Consider the following 22,788-nt stretch of genomic DNA (forward strand, 5'->3'; position numbering starts at 1 on the left):
AAATAAATTCTACACAGAGGTAGGTAAAATAAGAGCTCTATTTCTTCATGACTTACATGACTAATATTTTATATTAAAAATAAAAGTAAACTAGTACTTCTAGGTTCTCTTCACACACACACACACACACACACACACACACACACGGCAATTCCTTTTAAAATACTGATTCTAAGAGCAAATTAAGACTTTAGCTATCTTTTTTTGAATTTGTAATATTCCTTATTTTTGAATTTCAGAAAACAATTGTATGTTATTTTTCAGATTTTTTTCTATTTTTCTTGTAGAAATATGGTGTTTTTTTAACCAACTAAATTATTTTGTTTTTCTTAGTTTTTTTAACTGGAATTTTATTGATTTTATTCTTTTTTAAAAAATTGAAATGTAATTAATATCCAGTGTTATATTAGTTTCAGGTGTACAATATAATGATTCAACAATTCTGTACATTACATCAAATAAGTATATTCTTAATCCCCTTTATTTCACTCAATTCCCTACCCATCTCTCTTCTGGCAACCACCAGTTTTTGTTTTTGTTTTTGTTTTTGTTTTTGGTTTGTCTCTTTTTTTCTCCTTGAAGTAATTAATAAATTCAAGCCAAAAAAATAGGGTGTGAAATATTTATCAAAATAGTCAAGCAAATATAGATAGAATTTTGGTGAAAGAGTTCCTAAGTATTAGGTTTTAATGTCTGTATTAAAGATATATTTAGAAATAGAAAACTTCAGGTAGGGTAAAGTATAGATAATTTTCACATGTTGTTGAAATATTTAAGAATGAATTAAACCTGAGTTAGAGAAAAGTACTGGAAGCCTAGTAAACTTGATCACTTGGTAGGAGAATGTAGTCCTTTTTATAATTCAGATGTCCCCCCAAAAATATTGTTAATAAACACATATATAGTAAAGCTTCTCAAATCCTAATCACTTCATTTAAAAGGATACAAAATTGAAGTCATTCCTTACCTTTAGCTAACTAGTGTCCTGGTAAAGCAATCATAAATTCTTCCTGAAACAAGTCTAGGGGAGTTAGTAAATAGATGGATTTCCTATGTTAATAAAGGATGAGAGCTTTTAAACCTCATCCTACTTCTATTTTTGAGATTTTAACATATCTACATGAAGATTAAATTTATACTTAAACATTTTGTTCTAGATTGCAAGACTTTAAGTGACTAATGCAATTTACCTCTCTTAATAGGTTCGTGTAAATTCATTAGTGTGCTTAGGAAAGATTTTGGAATACTTGGATAAGTGGTTTGTTCTTGATGATATCCTGCCCTTCTTACAACAGATTCCATCCAAGGAACCCGCAGTCCTCATGGGAATTTTAGGTAGCTGAAAACTTAATGTTATTTGATGCTACTTTATTGTTTGATAGTCACGCAAATGAATTTTCCAAATTATAAAACCTTTGTATCCTTTTTTCAAGTATATAGCATTCAGTAATTGAAGAATGATGGGATAAATACCATGATATAACTTTTCTTTGTGTTAATTTTAGCAAATTAGACATTTGGGAATCCTAGCTTCACAAATACCATGATAGCATGTAGTTTTCCCTATAAAATGATGCCAAATAAGAGAGGCAAACAAAGCTACATGACATGCTGATACCAGTCTTAATAGTAAAATTTGATAGTTATTTGGTACCCAATTTGTAAGAGGCACTGTGTTGAGTATTTTCTTTGTGTTATCTCTTGTCCTCTCCAAATTCCAATGAGATAGCTACTGTTATTTCTGTTTTACAGTACAGAAATTGAGGCTCAGGGTTGAAGTAAGTTATTCAAGATAACACAACTGAAAAGTGGTAGAGCTGGTTTTTAATTTATATATGTTTAAATCTTAACCAGTATGTTTCACTGCTAAGTGATGTGTTGATGAAGCATATTAGCTTTACAGCATATTCTGTTCTATTAGCATAATTACAAATTACTCTGTCAAGAAACTGAAATTGTTTGTAAATAGTTACAGTTTTGATAGTCCAATCTGGAAATGCTGGGGTCTGCTATACTAATGGAAACAGACATACTTGTAGTATCACAAAAACATTAGCAAGTTTAGTTTTTACTGAAGTTAAAGTTTATTAATTTTAAAGAAAAATGAAATTACTCAGCCGTGTATTTTTAACACTTACTAAAGTACTAAGGTGCCTGGTCTATAGAAAGCCCTCAGTAAATATTTGTAGGAATGGTCAGCAAGTAATTTATTGTAGACCTTTGTAGACATGGTATATGGTATGAGACTTTTGGGCTCAAATAAATTAGTCTTCCTGAAAAAGAGTTTAGCATAGTGGAAAGAGCCCTAGCTTCTGTCCTGGCTGTGTCAGTTCCTGGAATGACTTAGAAAAATTTCATCTGTCAGATGAGGGTAAAAATACATCATTATAGGAGTTTTATGAGAATTCAGTGAGAAAATGGGCAGGGAGAAGTAATGAGCATAGTGCCCAGCAAATAAGCATTTAATAGGTGCTCAGTAAAGTTACTCTTTGAGTATATAAGTGAAATTTACATTAACATGAAAATAATAACATATGGTGTGTTCTAAAGCTATGGATTATATACAAAACATTTATAACACAAGCATTCAGAGAATGAGAAACAAATGTGCTCAGTTTACCAACTGAAGGCTTTGTGGAATAGTTGTAATACGCAGTCTCTGGAAGTTTGAGTAAATAGGTGAGACACTAGGAAAGGATTGTGTGGAGTTGAATTAAATTATTAAAGTTTTAAACATGTTAAATCTGGTTAAAGAAGTGAATAAAGGTGTAACCTATACTCACATACTTGTGAAATAGATGTCTCGAGTTTGGGTGAGAAGTCTCAAATATATATTTAGGTGTTTTCAGGAGAGAGGATCATTCTGTAACCTTACTGTTGCACTGTAGTAAGGCTTTTAATATTATACTAATATTAAATGTGCTCTTAAGCCAAGCAAGTACAGGTTAAATATGTCATGGTTTAAACTGATGATAAAGCTGAAATCATTCTTATCCATATTTAAGAGCATCCTCATTCTAGGCACTGATAAGAAAAAATTTGTAATTAAACTGATTATCAAGAGATTTCATATAGATACAATATTTTCCTAGTATCTATGAATTTGTGGTATTGGATTATAAAATTTGTCTCATTGTTTTCTATCAGGTATTTATAAATGTACCTTTACACATAAGAAGTTGGGAATCACCAAAGAGCAGCTTGCTGGAAAAGTATTGCCTCATTTGATTCCCCTGAGTATTGAAAACAATCTTAATCTCAATCAGGTAGGAGTATTTTGTGTTTTATTCAATTTGTCCAGTTTATTGTTTTCTTGGAATTAAATAAATAAATATATTACATTTAAATGTTGCTAAAACAAGGAAAAATATGTCACAGAGTTCAATAAAGAAAGTTGTGGGTTCAAAGTAAGGAGTATGTGAGTTGGAAGGATGGATTATTGAAGGCCTCATTGGAAGTAAATGACTAGAACATTGAAAGATATGTAGGATTTTGGGCTAATTCAAATTTGGGGCTGGAAAGTTGACATGAACAAATTAAAAATGAATGTGATGTGTCTGGGGTGTGTATTTCTTATTTATTGCTATATAACAAATCACCACAAACTAGATGGTTTTCATAGTTTCTGTGGGTCAGCCAAGCCAGGGCATGGATTCTCTGTTCAGAGTTTCTCACAGTGCTGCAGTCAAAGGCTGGGGCCTCATCTGAAGGCTCAAATGGGGGAAGGACAGATCTGCTTCTAAGCTTACTTACATGGTTGTCAGGATTCAGTTCCTTTTAGGTTGTTTGACCAGGGGCCTCAGTTTCTAGCTGTATCAGCTCTCCTTGCTTCATGGGTCTTCCAACATGGCAACTTGTTTCATCAAAGTGGGAGAGAGAGTCTGCTAGAAAGATGGAAGTTACAGCATCTTATATTGTAATCAAGAAAATGACGTCCTATTACCTTTGCAAGTCAGGACCAGCAAGGTCCTGCCCACACTCAAAGATAGGGAATTACACAAAGGCCTGAGCAGCAGAATGAGGAGATAATTGGGAACCTATTTAGAGTCTATCAACCACAAAGAATGAATAATCCAGTTTGACTGAGAGATACCTGTAAATCAGTAGGGGAGTAATGGAAGAGAGATAAATTGAGACTAGAACAGGTAGACTTTAAATGGCTGTCTGATTTAGGTGTTTGCTTTTTGTTGTTGTGTTTGTTTTTTATTTTAATTCTAGTATAGTTAACATACAGTGTGATATATTAGTTTCAGGTGTACTTAGGTATTTGAACTTCCAAGATGTGGTAAACATTTGAGCAAAAAGGTAATGTGTTCAAACATTATTATACAATTATCTCTCTGTATACCTCTATCACTGTAGTTGTCATAGGTATTGTCTGCCTTTCCCAGAAGGCTGGTTCCCAGCACTTAAATGCAGTGCCAGAAACAAAAATATTTATTAAATTGAGAGAAAATTTGAGTGACCGAGTAATGACAAGTTATTTTGTTTACCATAGAACTGGTGTTTAATGGAGTATGATGGAAAAATACTGGGATTAGTTGGTTACTGTTTAATAGGGAGTGTCAGAAATGGATAGGCAGGCAAGATTGGGAATTAAGTACTGAAAGTGAATTAGAGCAATGAAGGAAACAGAAGCTGGAGTTAAGCAGGAAAGCTTTTGGCTTATAGGGGAGAGTGCCTAGGGAAAGGAGTTTTGGAGTTAGAGAAATTTATAAAATTAATCAGATCTAAAATTCCCTATGAAGTGGTTGGGTAAGCCTCTGAAAGTTTGTGTCCCTAAATTTCAATTTTTGGCTTGATAGTTTCTTCATATCTTGGGTGGCAGGGTTGAGGTTACAACTGGCAAAAAGGGAAACAATGAATAATATTGAGGAAAAATAGGATGATGATAATGCCTAAGATAATCCAGCTTTTGGTCATTTCTGTTCTTAGTTCTCATATATATGATCTAGCATGTTTTTAAATATTCCCAAATGCTTATATCAGGATATATAATTTCATATGAAATGTGGTATTTATTTTCTTCAGCTTTATGGTTGATATTTTTAGGGGCCTATTTTCATCAACAGAATACTTTGATTCATATCTTCTGGTATTTCGAGATAGTTAACATGGGTGTGGTCTGCTTTCCTATTCATTTCATGGACAGGGTTCCTGATTTAAGAGTGCCCTCAGGGCACCTGGGTGGCTCAGTCAGTTAAGCATCCAACTTCTGCTCAGGTCGTGATCTCACAGCTCTTGAGTTCAAGCTCCCCATCAAGATATCTGCTATCAGCGCAGTGCCTGCTTTGGTTCCTGTCTTCCTCTCTTTCTGTCCCTCCCCAGCTTGTGCTTTCTCTCTGTATCAAAAATAAAAACATAAAAAAGAAAAAAAAGAAAAAAGAAAAAAAAAAGAAAGAGTGCCCTCTTCTGTAAATTCTGACTTAAAATAATCTAAGTGTATTTTGCATTATGTGAGAAAGATAATGTGATTTAGGAAAGTACATTTTTTGCATTTGATTGTAAAATAGCAAATACCAAGCAACAGTCAAAACACATCACAACTTATGTTGAGTGGGGGTTCCAAAGACCACCTTCGGATTCATTGATTCACTAGGAGTCCTCACAGGCCTCAGCATATAGTTGTACTCGTGGCTATGGTTTTTATGGCAAAAGGGTATAAAACAAAATCAGCAAAGGGAGAAGGCTTATAGGGCAATGTCTGGAGGAAACGAGATTCAAGCTTCCAGAGTCATCTCCTCAATGTACTTATTTTCCCTGGTAATGAGTTGTGACAGTACAAGTGAAGTGTTGTAGCTCCATCTGCCTGTCATGTACTCAAATTCCAGACACCCAGAAGTAAAGCAGATGCTTAGCATAAAACATAATCTTTGTTTAGTTTAGTGAGCCACTGTCATCAATTAATGGTGGGAACCCTCATAAAATCTGAATTTCTGGACACAGGCCAATGGCCAACCTTGCAAGCAGGCCTTTTCAAAGATGGAAGTTCAGGCCTACTATGTTAATTCTTCTGCACCAACTACATACAACAATATGGATGAATCTCACAAACATATGTTGAGCCAGTGAAGCCAGACACAGAAGAAGATCTACCTAATGATTCTATATAAAGTCCAAACAACAGTCAAAACTACACTGCCAGAGGTCAGACTAGTGTTTACTCAGAGGGTAAGGTGGTGGGAAGTACCGAGAAGGGGGCACAAGGAAGCCTGTGGGGTGCTGCCAATGTTCTTTTTCTGCATTCAGTTTGTGAATTTTTTGATATGAGCACCTATATGTATACTTTTCTGCTACTATGTTTTACTTCATTGCAAAGTAAAAAGAAAACTAATCAGCAGAGAATATGTCAAAGTAAACCGCTAAGAAAATAATACCTTTTGTTAACTCTCATGGTAAGACAAAGGATGAACAGATGGTTGAGCATGGTGAGAGGCAGGGTCATGTAGAAACTAGTACAAGCTCCGGAGACAGACTTTTATGAATTCCAATCCTGCCATATGTTATTTAGTATCTCATACTAAGTGCTTTGTCTCTCACTAAGCCAGAAGTTCCTCATTTATAAGATAGAGATATTAATAAACCTATTTTGAGGAGCACCCAGCACAAAAATAGAAGATTTGGGAGGGGAAGAACACAGTTTCTGGATTCTTCCTGTAATGTATGGTATTATTCAAATAAATTGTTCATGATGATCGGAGGCACTCTAAGAATCATCATTTAACCAAAGCCTGAACCACATTATGGCAAAGTATTAGATATACTTTAGGAACTTTAATTATTTGAAAGTTAAACTAAATACATTTAATATTTCTTTGTAGAAAGCAGATTTATTTTAGCCAAACATGTCATTTTTGTAACAATCTGAATAAACTAATTTTTTTTATTATGTATTTTTTTTTCAGTATATGAAGTTTATTGTCAAATTGGTTTCCATACAACACCCAGTGCTCATCCCAAAAGGTGCCCTCCTCAATACCCATCACCCACCCTCTTCTCCCTCCCACCCCCCATCAACCCTCAGTTTGTTCTCAGTTTTTAAGAGTCTCTTATGCTTTGGCTCTCTTCCACTCTAACCTCTTTTTTTTTTTTTTTCCTTCTCCTCCCCCATGGGTTTCTGTTGGGTTTCTCAGGATCCACATAAGAGTGAAACCATATGGTATCTGTCTTTCTCTGTATGGCTTATTTCACTTAGCATCACACTCTCCAGTTCCATCCATCTTACTACAAAGGGCCATATTTCATTCTTTCTCATTGCTACATAGTACTCCATTGTGTATATAAACCACAATTTCTTTATCCATTCATCAGTTGATGGACATTGAGGCTCTTTCCATAATTTGGCTATTGTTGAGAGTGCTGCTATGAACATTGGGGTACAAGTGGCCCTATGCATCAGCACTCCTGTATCCCTTGGGTAAATTCCTAGCAGTGCTATTGCTGGGTTATAGGGTAGGTCTATTTGTAATTTTTTGAGGAACCTCCACACTGTTTTCCAGAGTGGCTGCACCAATTTGCATTCCCACCAACAGTGCAAGAGGGTTCCCGTTTCTCCACATCCTCTCCAGCATCTATAGTCTCCTGGTTTGTTCATTTTGGCCACTCTGACTGGCGTGAGGTGATGTCTGAGTGTGGTTTTGATTTGTATTTCCCTGATGAGGAGTGACGTTGAGCATCTTTTCATGTGCCTGTTGGCCATCTGGATGTCTTCTTTAGAGAAGTGTCTATTCATGTTTTCTGCCCATTTCTTCACTGGGTTATTTGTTTTTCGGGTGTGGAGTTTGGTGAGTTCTTTATAGATTTTGGATACTAGCCCTTTGTCCTATATGTCATTGCAAATATCTTTTCCCATTCCGTTGGTTGCCTTTTAGTTTTGTTGGTTGTTTCCTGTGCTGTGCAGAGCTTTTTATCTTCATAAGTTCCCAGTAGTTCATTTTTGCTTTTAATTCCCTTGCCTTTGGGAATGTGTCAAGTAAGAGATTGCTACGGCTGAGGTCAGAGAGGTCTTTTCCTGCTTTCTCCTCTAGGGTTTGGATGGTTTCCTGTCTCACATTCAGGTCCTTTATCCATTTTGAGTTTATTTTTGTGAATGGTGTGGGAAAGTGGTCTAGTTTCAAATCTGCATGTTGCTGTCCAGTTCTCCCAGCACCATTTGTTAAAGAGACTGTCTTTTTTCCATTGGATGTTCTTTCCTGCTTTGTCAAAGATTAGTTGGCCATACGTTTGTGGGTCTAGTTCTGGGGTTTCTATTCTATTCCATTGGTCTATGTGTCTGTTTTTGTGCCAGTACCATGCTGTCTTGATGATTACAGCTTTGTAGTAGAGGCTAAAGTCTGGGATTGTGATGCCTCCTACTTTGGTCTTCTTCAGAATTACTTTGCCTATTTGGGGCCTTTTGTGGTTCCATATGAATTTTAGGATGGCTTGTTCTAGTTTCGAGAAGAATGCTGGTGCAATTTTGATTGGGATTGCATTGAATGTGTAGATAGCTTTGGGTAGTATTGACATTTTGACAATATTTATTTTTCCAATCCATGAGCAGGGAATGTCTTTCCATTTCTTTATATCTTCTTCAATTACCTTCATAAGCTTTCTATAGTTTTCAGCATACAGATCTTGTACATCTTTGGTTAGATTTATTCCTAGGTATTTTATGCTTCTTGGTGCAATTTTGAATGGGATCAGTTTCTTTATTTGTCTTTCTGTTGCTTCATTATTAGTGTATAAGAATGCAATTGATTTCTGTACATTGATTTTGTATCCTGCAACTTTGCTAAATTTATGTATCGGTTCTAGCAGATTTCTGGTGGAGTCTATTGGATTTTCCATGCGTAATATCATGTCATCTGCAAAAAGTGAAAGCTTAACTTCATCTTTGCCAATTTTGATGCCCTTGATTTCCTTTTGTTGTCTGATTGCTGATGCTAGCACTTCCAACACTATGTTAAACAACAGCGGTGAGAGTGGACATCCCTGTCGTGTTCCTGATCTCTGGGAAAAAGCTCTCAGTTTTTCCCCTTTGAGGATGATGTTAGCTGTGGGCTTTTCATAAATGGCTTTTATGATCTTTAAGTATGTTCCTTCTATCCCGACTTTCTCGAGGGTTTTTATTAAGAAAGGTTGCTGAATTTTGTCAAAGGCCTTTTCTGCATCGATTGACAGGACCATATGGTTCTTATCTTTTCTTTTATTAATGTGATGTATCACATTGATTGATTTGCGAATGTTGAACCAGCCCTGTATCCCAGGAATGAATCCCACTTGATCATGGTGAATAATTCCTTTTATATGCTGTTGAATTCGATTTGCTAGTATCTTATTGAGAATTTTTGCATCCATATTCATCAGGGATATTGGCCTGTAGTTCTCTTTTTTTACTGGGTCTCTGTCTGGTTTAGGAATCAAAGTAATACTGGCTTCATAGAATGAGTCTGGAAGTTTTCCTTCCCTTTCTATTTCTTGGAATAGCTTGAGAAGGATAGGTATTATCTCTGCTTTAAACGTCTGGTAGAACTCCCCTGGGAAGCCATCTGGCCCTGGACTCTTATTTGTTGGGAGATTTTTGATAACCGATTCAATTTCTTCGCTGGTTATGGGTCTGTTCAAGCTTTATATTTCCTCCTCCCACGTTTTGGAAGCGTGTGGGTGTTTAGGAATTTGTCCATTTCTTCCAGGTTGTCCAATTTGTTGGCATATAATTTTTCATAGTATTCCCTGATAATTGCTTGTATCTCTGAGGGATTGGTTGTAATAATTCCATTTTCATTCATGATTTTATCTATTTGGGTCATCTCCTTTTTCTTTTTGAGAAGCCTGGCTAGAGGTTTATCAATTTTGTTTATTTTTTCAAAAAACCAACTCTTGGTTTCGTTGATCTGCTCTACAGTTTTTTTAGATTCTATATTGTTTATTTCTGCTCTGATCGTTATTATTTCTCTTCTTGTGCTGGGTTTAGGCTGTCTTTGCTGTTCTGCTTCTATTTCCTTTAGGTGTGCTGTTAGATTTTGTATGTGGGATTTTTCTTGTTTCTTGAGATAGGCCTGGATTGCAATGTATTTTCCTCTCAGGACTGCCTTTGCTGCATCCCAAAGCATTTGGATTGTTGTATTTTCATTTTCGTTTGTTTCCATATATTTTTTTTTAATTTTTTTTTTCAACATTTATTTATGTATTTATTTTTTTGGGACAGAGAGAGACAGAGCATGAACGGGGGAGGGCAGAGAGAGAGGGAGACACAGAATCGGAAACAGGCTCCAGGCTCCGAGCCATCAGCCCAGAGCCTGACGCGGGGCTCGAACTCACGGACTGCGAGATCGTGACCTGGCTGAAGTCGGACGCTTAACCGACTGCGCCACCCAGGCGCCCCTGTTTCCATATATTTTTAAATTTCTTCTCTAATTGCCTGGTTGACCCATTCATTCTTTAGTAGGGTGTTCTTTAACCTCCATGCTTTTGGAGGTTTTCCAGACTTTTTCCTGTGGTGGATTTCAAGCTTTATAGCATTGTGGTCTGAAAGTATGCATGGTATGATTTCAATTCTTGTATACTTATGAAGGGCTGTTTTGTGACCCAGTATGTGATCTATCTTGGAGAATGTTCCATGTGCACTCGAGAAGAAAGTATATTCTATTGCTTTGGGATGCAGAGTTCTAAATATATCTGTGAAGTCCATCTGATCCAATGTAGCATTCAGGGCCCTTGTTTCTTTATTGACCGCGTGTCTAGATGATCTATCCATTTCTGTAAGTGGAGTGTTAAAGTCCCCTGCAATTACCACATTCTTATCAATAAGGTTGCTTATGTTTGTGAGTAATTGTTTTATATATCTGGGGGCTCCTATATTTGGCACATAGACATTTATAATTGTTAGCTCTTCTTGATGGATAGACCCTGTGATTATTATAGAATGCCCTTCTCCATCTCTTGTTACAGCCTTTAATTTAAAGTCTAGTTTGTCTGATATAAGTGTGGCTACTCCAGCTTTCTTTTGACTTCCAGTGGCATGATAAATAGTTCTCCATCCCCTCGCTCTCAATCTGAAGGTGTCCTCAGGTCTAAAATGAGTCTCTTGTAGACAGCAAATAGATGGGTCTTGTTTTTTTATCCATTCTGATACCCTGTGTCTTTTGGTTGGCGCATTTAGTCCATTTACATTCAGTGTTATTGTAGAAAGATATGGGTTTAGAGTCATTGTGATGTCCGTAGGTTTCATGCTTGTAACGATGTCTCTGGTACTTTGTCTCACAGGGTCCCCCTTAGGGTCTCTTGTAGGGCTGGTTTAGTGGCGACGAATTCCTTCAGTGTTTGTTTGGGAAGACCTTTATCTCTCCTTCTATTCTAAATGACAGACTTGCTGGATAAAGGATTCTCAGCTGCATAGTTTTTCTGTTCATCACATTGAAGATCTCCTGCCATTCCTTTCTGGCCTGGCAAGTTTCAGTAGAGAGGTCCGTCACGAGTCTTATAGGTCTCCCTTTATATGTTAGAGCATGTTTATCTCTAGCTGTTTTCAGAATTTTCTCTTTATCCTTGTATTTTGCTAGTTTCACTGTGATATGTCATGCAGAAGATCGATTCAAGTTATGTCTGAAGGGAGTTCTCTGTGCCTCTTGGATTTCAGTGCCTTTTTCCTTCCCCAGATCTTGGAAGTTCTCAGCTATTATTTCTTCAAGTACACCTTCAGCACCTTTCCCTCTCTTTTCCTCCTCTGGAATACCAATTATGCATATATTATTTCTCTTTAGTGTATCACTTAGTTCTCTAATTTTCCCCTCATACTCCTGGATTTTTTTACCTCTCTTTTTCTCAGCTTCCTCTTTTTCCATAATTTTATCTTCTAGTTCACCTATTCTCTCCTCTTCCTCTTCAATCCGAGCCGTAGTTGTCTCCATTTTATTTTGCAGTTCATTGCAGCATTTTTTAGCTCCTCCTGGCTGTTCCTTAGTCCCTTCATCTCTGTAGGAAGAGATTCTCTGCTGTCCTTTATACTGTTTTCAAGCCCAGCGATTAATTTTATGACTATTATTCTAAATTCACTTTCTGTTGTATTGTTTAAATCAGTTTTGATCAGTTCGTTAGCTGTTGTTATTTCCTGGACGTTTTTCTGAGGGGAATTCTTCCGTTTCGTCATTTTGGATAGTCCCTGGAGTGGTGCGGGACTGCGGGGCACTTCCCCTGTGCTGTCTTGAATAACTTGCGTTGATGGACAGGGCCACAGTCAGACCTGATGTCTGCCCCCGGCCCACCGCTGGGGCCACAGTCAGACTAGTGTGTGCCTTCTCTTCCCCTCTCCTAGGGGCGGTATTCACTGTGGGGTGGCGTGACCCGTCTGGGCTACTTGCACACTGCCAGGCTTGTGGTGCTGGGGATCTGGCGTATTAGGTGGGGTGGATCGGCAAGGTGCACAGGGGCGGGAGGGGCAGGCTCAGCTCGCTTTTCCTTCGGAGATCTGCTTCGGGAGGGGCCCTGCAGCACTGGGAGGGAGTCAGACCCGCGAGAGGGATGGATCAGCCGAAGCACAGTGTTGGGTGTTTGTGCGGTGCAAGCAAGTTCCCTGGCAGGAACTGGTTCCCTTTGGGATTTTGGCTGGGGAGATGGGCAAGGGAGATGGCGCTGGCGAGCGCCTTTGTTCCCCGCCAAGCTGAGCTCTGTCGTCTGGGGCTCAACAACTCTCCCTCCTGTTGTCCTCCGGCCCTCCCATTCTCTGAGCAGAGCTGTTAGCTTATAACCTTCCAGATGTCAAGTCCCGCTTGCTGTCGGAACACACTCTGTCTGGCCCCTCCGCTTTTGCAAGCCAGACTTGGGGCTCTGCTTGGCTGGCGGGCCGCCCCTCTGCCCCGGCTCCCTCCTGCCAGTCCGTGTAGCGTGCACCGCCTCTCCTCCCTTACTACCCTCTTCCGTGGGCCTCTCGTCTGCACTTGGCTCCGGAGACTCCGTTCTGCTAGTCTTCTGGCGGTTTTCTGGGTTATTTAGGCAGGTGTAGGTGGAATCTAAGTCATCAGCAGGATGCACGGTGAGCCCAGCGTCCTCCTACGCCACCATCTTCCCAGGATCCTCCAATTAACTAATTTTTTAATGCACTATTAAGTGGGTTGTTTCCAGATATGCACAAATTCAGATGGTCACTTTTGGATTATTCTAGGAAAGTCAATATGTAATAACTGGTGGGGGTAAATTTATAAGACCCCTGAATAATAGCTGTTAGACAACTCAGGCTAGAAAACCCATTGAGATATGTTTTCTGGAAGTTAGAAGCCTCATCAACCTTAAGCTTGCTGTGATTGCTGAGTTTATTTTTAAAAAAAATTTTTTTTTCAACGTTTATTTATTTTTGGGACAGGGAGAGACAGAGCATGAACAGGGGAGGGGCAGAGAGGGAGACACAGAATCGGAAACAGGCTCCAGGCTCTGAGCCATCAGCCCAGAGCCTGACGTGGGGCTCGAACTCCTGGACCGCGAGATCATGACCTGGCTGAAGTCGGACGCTTAACCGACTGCGCCACCCAGGCGCCTCAAGCTGAGTTTAAATATACTATTCTTGTGACATCGGTACTCTGAGTGGGTCGTATACTGGTAAAAATGAGAGTGTTATGATTAACTTGTTAAATTCTCTTATTACATTACATTTGCTGCTAACTTGAAACATTGTAACTGTATTAATTTTTTATTACACCAGTTCAATTCTTTCATTTCCGTCATAAAAGAGATGCTTAACAGATTGGAGTCTGAACATAAGACTAAACTGGAACAGCTTCAAATAATGCAAGAACAGCAGAAGTAAGTAGGTTGCATATGAATTGTACATGGCCCAACAGTGACACGAAAGTGACCTCATGATTGATTTTCTGGAATAAGGACCCAAAAAATTGATGGATTCCTGTTTTTTTAAATGAAGTTTATTATTTTGATTCCAGTATAGTTAACATACAGTGTTATATTATTTTCAGGTGTACAGTATAGTCATTCAAAAATTCTATACATTATTACTCAGTGCTCATTATTAATCCCCTTCACCTATTCTACACATCCCCCCATTCCTCTCCCCTTAGGTAGCCATCAGTTTGTTCTGCATAGTAAAAAATTGATGGATTTCAATTTGATCACATGTAAAACATTTAAAAATTTTCCAACATGTTAAGTTGAACTAAGTTAAAATAGAATATTGTGGAAAATCCAGTGTCATTTCTGAGTGCAAAAGTGTAATATGATAATCTTAAGATTTTCTATACGTAAAGAAAATTCTATTGCTGAGAAAGTCTCTTGTCAGCATTAGCTACTAGTGTTGTAAATTCAGAGTGCTAATCACGAAGAGCACCGCTTACAAATATTTTTCAAATCTATGAAACCCTAGTATTTTGATCTCACCCTTTTTCTTTTCTCTGATTCCAGAAACATTTATAGAGCATTCATTTCATATTTAATACCACAACATTCACTTCCGTTTCTGTAAGGGAGGATTTTCCAAATTATTTGCAAAATACTAGTTTTCAAAGAAAGAAGGGAAAGATAAAATTACTCACTGGAGAATGCCGGTTTATTAAAATAAAATCACTATATTTGTTTCCCAGAAAAAAACACGTGATTTTAAGATGGCTGTTAAATCCTGAGCCAAAAGACATCAGATACTCACTAAAATTTATACCAATTATGAGCAAGGTCCCCACGTATAAAATTTTTTAGGTTCTGCCCCAGAGTGAGATGAAGGCTTATGGAAGCAAATACACCAAGTGTAGGATGACTTGAAATAGCCCTTTGTACGCTCTAAATATTCTATTCTCTAAATATTCAATGACGTAGATATTTATGTCATTTCGTGGGTTGACTGTATTAACACAGGAACCCTGAAAAATAATTTTTAAAAATTTATAAGAGAAAATTTTAATATCTAGTATTTGTACTTGAGGTGTAAACGAACTCTTCTTTTTTCTTTTTCTTATCTAAATCTTGCCTGGTTTTCAAGGCATGGATCTGGCCCATCACAGTGATTGTAGCGTTTATTATTAGAATCAGATTCTGAATTTAATCACATCAAGTCCTACATATCATACCTTGTCTCTCAGTGATCTGTAAGCTCTCTGACAGTAAGAATCATGCTTGCCTGATTTTATGAGACTGAGTAAATTCTCCAGTAAATTTTGAATATTGAATTAAAAAAAAAAGACTTGTTATGCAAATGTTACTGTTTTTGAGCAAGCAGACATTAATTGTAACAAATAATGAAAAAGATTATGACTGTCCTGAAAGAAGTTTGTTTAGGTTACAATAACCCCCATGTGGAAGAACCATTTTTTGTATGAGTATTTTAAAAATAAGCATTTCTTTTCACTGCTTTGTCATAATTCAACTTTCCTGCAGATCTTTGGATATAGGAAATCAAATGAATGCTTCTGAGGAGACGAAAGTTACAAATGTTGGATCTCAGGTAAGACATTTAGATTATTTTAATTTTTGTAAAAAGAGTTTGACAGTGTGCTTCATTTGAGAGGCTTTTGCCCTTTAAGCAGTAAAATCACAATTTTTTGATGTCATTCAGGTGGTTTGACATTTTTCTTTTCAGCATATTGACAAAGTCTTTAACAACATTGGAGCAGACTTTCTTACTGGCGGTGAATCAGAAAATAAAGAGGATGGGTTACAGAATAAACATAAAAGAGTAAGTTTCTTCACTTACTCCTGTAGTGTACTTATTTATATTATAGGACTTCCTATAAATTATAGATTTTGTTGGGAAATACTGTTCAGCATCTTAACAAGAAACATTTTTTAATATTTTTATGAAATTTAAAAATTATCATGGGAACATGACCTGATTCACATTGAGAATATACAGACTTGAGAATTTTAACTTCTTTTATTACTCAGCCTCCCACATGGTAACTTCTAGATTGCCTGCCTCCTTTGTCCTTTCTGCTGGACTTTGCCAGTCATACCTCTTGATAAATGTCACTGTGTCTTGACTCTGCTTCTGATTTTGAATAATAAATTATAAAATGATACTTTCCAATTGGAATATTTGTTAATATTCAATATAATATGTTAATTTTGAATTTCTCCTGGGGGCAACTTTTCTTCTATTCATTTGACAAAAACGAGTACCTATATGTGTAAAGCCAAGGAGCTACCAGGCATGGTTTACAAAATTTTAAGAGAACATACTGTGAGTTTATAGTTTAGCAAAGTTGATAAAGGAAAAAGACAAATGTCAAATTTGATGCAGACCTTTAGCAGTGAAAGACACTGTTTGTTTTCCTTAGCTTTTTGGTGGGTTCCTAAAATATTTTTGGAGTGAGATAGGGTTGAACAGGAATCTCCCAATTTTATAAAATGAAGTCATCAAGTCATATTCTCCTTGTCTGGAAAAAAGTCATTTTGATGAATGGTTTTAAAACAATAACTGTTTTCATACTGGAACTATTTTAGCAGAGATTTTGTGAGTTTCTACTTAAAGTAAAAGCTTATAATAATTCAAAATATAATGTACCTGTGGCAATCACTACAGGAGTAATTTGCAAATTATTTGCTATCGTCAAACATACTAAGACATACCTTACAAAAAAGAAGTCTTCTGTTTTATAAGTGGAATTATGAAATTGCTCATTGATATATATATATATATATATATATATATATATATATACTTTTTTTTTTTTTCTGAGGCATCACTTACACTTGAAGAAAAACAAAAATTAGCAAAAGAACAGGAGCAAGCACAGAAGTTGAAAAGCCAGCAGCCTCTTAAACCCCAAGTACACACACCTGTTGCTCCAGTCAAACAGGTAAGAATTGATTTCTCTTGCAGAATTTCAAGCATACTTACTTTCAGGTTATACTTGTGTATAATTTCAAGCGCACGATACTTAAGGAGTATATAACTTAGTCTACCTATTAGTGTTTGTCTAAAAATATATTTCTAAGAAATTTCAATAATGCAGTTTCTAAGAACTATGGGCATAAAGGATTTTCCAGCCACTCCTCAATAGCCTGCCCTAATGTATAATATTTTGAGATAGTGTTTGTTACCAAACAGAAAGCTAGATAAATACCAATAAAGAGAAGGCAATAATATTCTTAAAAAATATTAGGTTTCATAGTACTGATTAACTCTGTTCACCTTGAAATGATCAGTAATATTATGTTCAGGCATTTATATATTTTTGACCAAAAAGTAATTTTTAATTTTTGGTGTTTCAGTTATAGCCAGGCCTGTAATTTGATTTAGGAATACTTACCAATATGTCCTGACCAGTATTTATTTCTTATTATGTACCAGACACTGTCCTAGGTGGTAGTGCTATGGCAGGGCTTAAGGGTCTTGCTGGTAGAGAGTTCAAACTCATACAGACTGCAGAAATAACTTTATCTTAAAAGCTTTCTTTAAATTATTTTTTGTTACCTCTTTTTTTGTGAGAGAAAAAAAAAAATTTATGTTTACTTTTGAGAGAGACAGAGTACGAATGAGGGAGGGGCACAGAGAGAGGGAGATAGAGAATCCGAAGCAGGCTCCAGGCCCTGACCTGTCAGCACAGAGCCTCATGTGGGGCTTGAACTCATGAATGGTGGGATCATGACCAGAACCAAAGTTGGTCGCCCAGGTGACTGAGCCACCCAGGCACCCCTTTTTTGTTACCTCCTAATCACTAAAATTCTTCTTCAAAGAAAAATCTTTATGGGCCAAGAGGCAAAGTCAAAAATATTTTGTAGGTATTTATGTAAGAGAGAAAACAAATTTCTACAAAATTGTGATGCAATTCAAAATATAAAAATTAAATAGAGTATCATTTTTGCAATGCAGATCTAATGAGAAGAAGGAATTTCTATTTTGGGGAGTGGTGGGCGGAGCCAGCATTTTATTTAATTGGAATTCAAAGTTAGTGTTCCCTGTCATCAAATTGATTGCAAATGTTTATCTGTAAAAGTATGTGGCAGGCTGTATTTCTCCTGTGAACTGTGGTTTGCCAACTTGGTATAGACTGTTGAACTTAATTTGGAGTTGTCATTTATAGTACAACCTGTCAAATGTTACTGATTGTAAAGAATTTGGCAATCTTGGAGGTAAAGTAATTCCCTCATATTTTTCAGACTAAGGACTTGACAGACACATTGATGGATAACATGTCATCTTTGACCAGCCTTTCTGTTAGTACCCCTAAAATTTCTGCTTCAAGTACCTTCACTTCTGTTCCTTCTATGGGCCTTGGCATGATGTTTTCTACGCCAATTGATAACACCAAGAGAAATTTGACCAACGGCCTAAATGCTAACATGGGCTTTCAGACTTCAGGATTCAACATGCCGGTTAATACAAACCAGAACTTATTCAGTAGTCCAAGCACACCTGGAGTGACCAAGATGACACTGGGAACACCTTCCACTTTGCCAAACTTCAGTGCTGTGAGTGTTCCTCCTGCTGGTGCGAAGCAGACTCAACAAAGACCCACAGATATGTCTGCTCTTAATAATCTCTTTGGCCCTCAGAAACCCAAAGTTAGCATGAACCAGTTATCACAACAGAAACCAAATCAGTGGCTTAATCAATTTGTACCTCCGCAAGGGTCTCCAGGTATGGGCAGTTCAGTAATGGGAACACCAATGAACATGATGGGACAGTCTGCCTTTGGTATGCAGGCTAATCCTTTCTTTAGCCCGCAGAACTTTGCACAGCCACCAACTACAATGACCAATAGCAGTTCAGCTAGCAATGATTTAAAAGATCTTTTTGGGTGAGGTGTCTTGCTCTGTTTTTGAAGGATTACTTCAATTTTAATCATGGGTAAGCGAATTTACATCTTTGTATAGTTGGCTTGGAGGAACTACTTCTATGGGAAAGTGAATGGTTCCATGACAGAAAACACCTTGTTTCCATGCCAGCATAGTAATTGTATGGACTCGTAACAGTTGAGTTTTTTAAAGCATTGAGGAATTTTTTCCTCTTACCACCTCCTCTTCCAAGTTTTTAAAAGACCCAACCCTTACCAATCTCTAAGAGAAAAAAGACACCTGAGTATCTTGAATAGCAGAATTTTTTAATCAAATGTTTGTTTATTTTAGCTTGTAAATCTGGTTTATTTAAGAAATTTTGAGTTGATGCTTAATGCAAGTTTCATATGTTAAATACTACATGGTACACAGTCTGCCTTCACAAGTCATTAGTCTTTATTTTAATGTGTGAAAAATCCTGATGTTCTATTGATTTGTTTGCATTTAGTATGACTGAAGGAGATAATGATAAACATAATGAAAAGGATCAGGTCACTTGCTTTTTCCAATCTTATTTACTTCACAGATGAACTAATGTTCAATACAAAAGACTGAACAAATAGTACAAAATTTAACTTAATGTTGATTTCATTGGTTCAAACTAAAGGCATTATTAACCATCTTAAATGCAAACTAATCATTGTAAATTATATTTTAGCATGGTCTGCCTCAAATACTAATGTATTTTTCTGCATTTACTTGGATATATTTAGAATCACTTTCTTTCCTGCTGTCTGACAGATAGAAGAATATGTACTGATTTGTACAGATATTTGACAAAGCCCTCTGATGTGATTTCCCTGACTCTTGCCTTCATATTTCATTTTGAATTCAAACTTCTGAGGTTGTAGCACATATGAATTGCATTTTCAAAAGGATATTTGTAAGAAACTATATTTAATGAGTAAACTTTTGAGATTTCTGCTGTATCGTTTCAAATGTAATAAACTTTACTTCTCTAAAAATGAGCGGTTGTATCTTCTCGCTACCAACAGATTAACTTTCAGTTTACCATGATAAAGTCTGACCTCATCAATTACTGCAACTAAAGTTTAATTGTGTTCTAGAAATTTTAGGAAACTTTTGTTTGAACATTTTTATGTCCACAATTAGCTATTGTTAGCAAACAAAAGTTCTTCTAATAGGAAATCTGCTTTATTTTTAAAGTCTTTCTCTGATATTTTTCTTTGATGTGCTGATTATTCAACCACAGAGCCTTATGCTGTAAATGTTATTTGTATTTTGTTTAAATTATATTCCACCATTATCTGATAACTTCAAAATGATCTTTCAGAGAACTATATATGCATTATAGTTGCTGCCATAGGGTTTGTGGTTTTTAATTCTCTGAAACCAGCAATCATTTAAAATAAATCACATGAAGTTTAGTGTGCTGATACCAAGCTTATTCATTGAATTACACACACACAGACACACACACACACACACACACACACACACACACAAAATATATACATTGAATGTACAGTTCTTGATTATAAAATGTTATTTGTTGATAATATTGCTGGCAGTATTCAGTAAGGGGGTACTTTAAAAAATAAAAGGTCAGCTTTACATCTGGTTTCTGTATGAGGTGTACTTTGTTACTGCATGGTTTTATAAAAAAGATTCATAGGAATGTTGAAGAAATTTATCCAAGAAATGAAAGGCACTAGGAAGATCAAATGTTTTTGTCAAATACGTTCACACTCTGACCAGATTACTGGTCTTATTTGTAACACAATATTAATATTTCTCTTGAGAAAAGTTTACATATGGAATAAAATTAATCTTGAAGAATTTTCCTTAGTAACAATTTTGTAGTAACTGTTTATTAGGAAATTGCTTTTTATTTTGTAAAATAACTTGATGTCAGTGTTGAACTCCTAATTAGAAGGAAAGTTGAATATAACAACATATAATTTGAACTTCTAAATATAAAAATAGATTATTTGAAAGAATATAATATATAATTCTTAGGTAATTTTTACATCTTGAAATGTGCTCATTCATTGAGGTAATGGTGCTACAGTTTTAGAAATCTTTTCGTATAGTTTTTCTGTTTTCTTGAAGAAATATTTTCCCTAAATCATGTCCATCAATTGAACTGTTACCATTCCCTTTTTCTATTGAGAAATTGCATCTGATGGGTGCCTGGCTGGCTCAGTCGGTAGGGCACGCAACTCTTGATCTCAGGGTTGTGAGCTCAAGCCCCACTGGGCATACAGCTTACTTGAAAGAAAGAAAGAAAGAAAGAGAGAAAGAAAGAAAGAAATTACATCTGAAATATAGTGCCATTTTTAGGCTTGTATTTCTGTGTGAACAAAATTTTCATAATACTAGATCATCTTAAAATTATTTCAGATATTGACAACATTTAAGTCCTTGTGCTTAGAGTAGAAAGTCGATGGGTTAAAAAGTACCTATAGACAAAAATTACAAGAAAGATTCCCTTTATTTGAGTTGGTTCCTTATTCTCCTAATGCTAAAATGTGTGATATATATAGAGAGAGGATGTATAAAAGGAAATGGAAATAGACTGTGTACTTGGCTGGTTTTTGTTTGTTTTTGTTTTTGTTTTGGAATGCTTATAACCCTCTTTTCACCTGAAGAAGTTCAGGAACTAGGTTTTTGTTATTTTTAACCTGTAAAATACCTCACATGGTTGCTTTTACAAGACTAAAAGAAAACCTATATGTGACAGTACCTGATAGCAAGCACAGAGTATGCACCAAATAAATTTTAGCTTTGATAAAAATCTCTATATTAAGTTGTGATTTTATGCTTTGTGATTTACTGGTCTTGAAATAATTTTTGAGCAAAATGAATCTAAGAATTTAAGCTATATAGGATTTTAAGAGATAATCTACATTGGTGGCTTTCAAACTGTAACTATGACACTCAGAAATACATGTTACACTGGAAACCAGCATATGAAATATATACCTGAAACAAATGTTTTAGAAAATGTCTTTAATACATGTGGAATATTCTGATTTTTTTATTCTATCCTATTCATTAAAAAAAAACAACACCTTTGCAGTCTCAAAACAATTTCATGGTGTAGTGTGGATAAAACTGGAATACTTCAGCCCTTTCTCCAAGTTACAGAAATAGCGGGCCAGATACTTACATGGCCTAACCCAAGGAGGTCAGAGCCCGGAATAGAAGCTAGATTTTTTTCCCCCTAATCTGCAGTCTGATGCTCTACCATGTTGCATCCTTTATTGTATGAATTCTTCTGCAGTTGCTTTTGTTGAGAATGTTCTATGAAGCAATATGTGTTCAGTACTCATTTGATACCGTAAGTATATTTATGTTGGAAAAATTGACGTTGAAGGAGAGGGAGGTGACGAAACAAATGTTTATGGTTAAAATCAGCCTCTGGGCTGCTTCTCTGAATTGTGGGTGAGGAGGGCTGGGGAGCCGGGTTAGCAGTGCTTGTGGTATCCAGACATGAAGCAGAATTAAAGTATGTAACCCTGAGGAGGAGGGGGTGCAGTGGGAAAAACCATTTCACCAAAATGGAGCTTGTTGGATATTAAAAACTTTTTCTGTCCAAAGCAGCCAAGTTTCTCCTGCCACTCAAGGGAGGATTATCTCCAAGATGTAAGCCACATAAGTAATTCAAAATTTTCTAGTAACTTCATTAAAAAGTAAAAATTGGTGAAATTAACGTTTAACTGAATAAATAATTCAGAGCCAAAGTATTTCAACATAGAATTTATATAAAATTTAATGAGATATTTTACATTTTATACCTAGTCTTTGAGCTCCAGTATATATTTTACACTTAGCACACCTCAATTCAGGCTACTCACGTTTCAGATACTCAGTAGCCCCATGTTGCTAGTAGCTACTGTATTACATAGTGTAGGTGTATATGGAAGCTAAGCAGCCATAGGGGTGAACCATGGCAGTTATCAGCTTAACCATCTCCCAGCTCCAAATCCAACCTTTTCTGTCCTACTTTGTGATGCTGGAGCCTGGACCTTATAAATTTCTCTCTTCCGTGAGCTTAGCAGAATGTTA

General features: G+C 36.4%; 1 protein-coding gene across 3 annotated transcripts in view; it reads left to right on the plus strand.

Moving 5' to 3' along the window:
* The window catches only part of SCYL2 (SCY1 like pseudokinase 2), a 70,247-nt gene extending 49,910 nt beyond the window's left edge, over positions 1-20,337 (plus strand). For all 3 annotated transcript variants that reach the window (XM_047867219.1, XM_047867221.1, XM_047867220.1), the window contains exons 12-18: positions 1,203-1,335; positions 3,148-3,266; positions 13,676-13,776; positions 15,355-15,421; positions 15,557-15,652; positions 16,656-16,775; positions 18,079-20,337. In XM_047867219.1, coding sequence (XP_047723175.1) covers positions 1,203-1,335; positions 3,148-3,266; positions 13,676-13,776; positions 15,355-15,421; positions 15,557-15,652; positions 16,656-16,775; positions 18,079-18,723 — 1,281 coding nt within the window. In that variant the 3' untranslated portion in view covers positions 18,724-20,337. The remainder of the gene's footprint in view (positions 1-1,202; positions 1,336-3,147; positions 3,267-13,675; positions 13,777-15,354; positions 15,422-15,556; positions 15,653-16,655; positions 16,776-18,078) is intronic.
* Positions 20,338-22,788: the final 2,451 nt, after the last annotated feature.

This window comes from Prionailurus viverrinus, chromosome B4 (assembly GCF_022837055.1).
Source record: "Prionailurus viverrinus isolate Anna chromosome B4, UM_Priviv_1.0, whole genome shotgun sequence".
NCBI classification, from domain to species: Eukaryota; Metazoa; Chordata; class Mammalia; order Carnivora; family Felidae; genus Prionailurus; species Prionailurus viverrinus.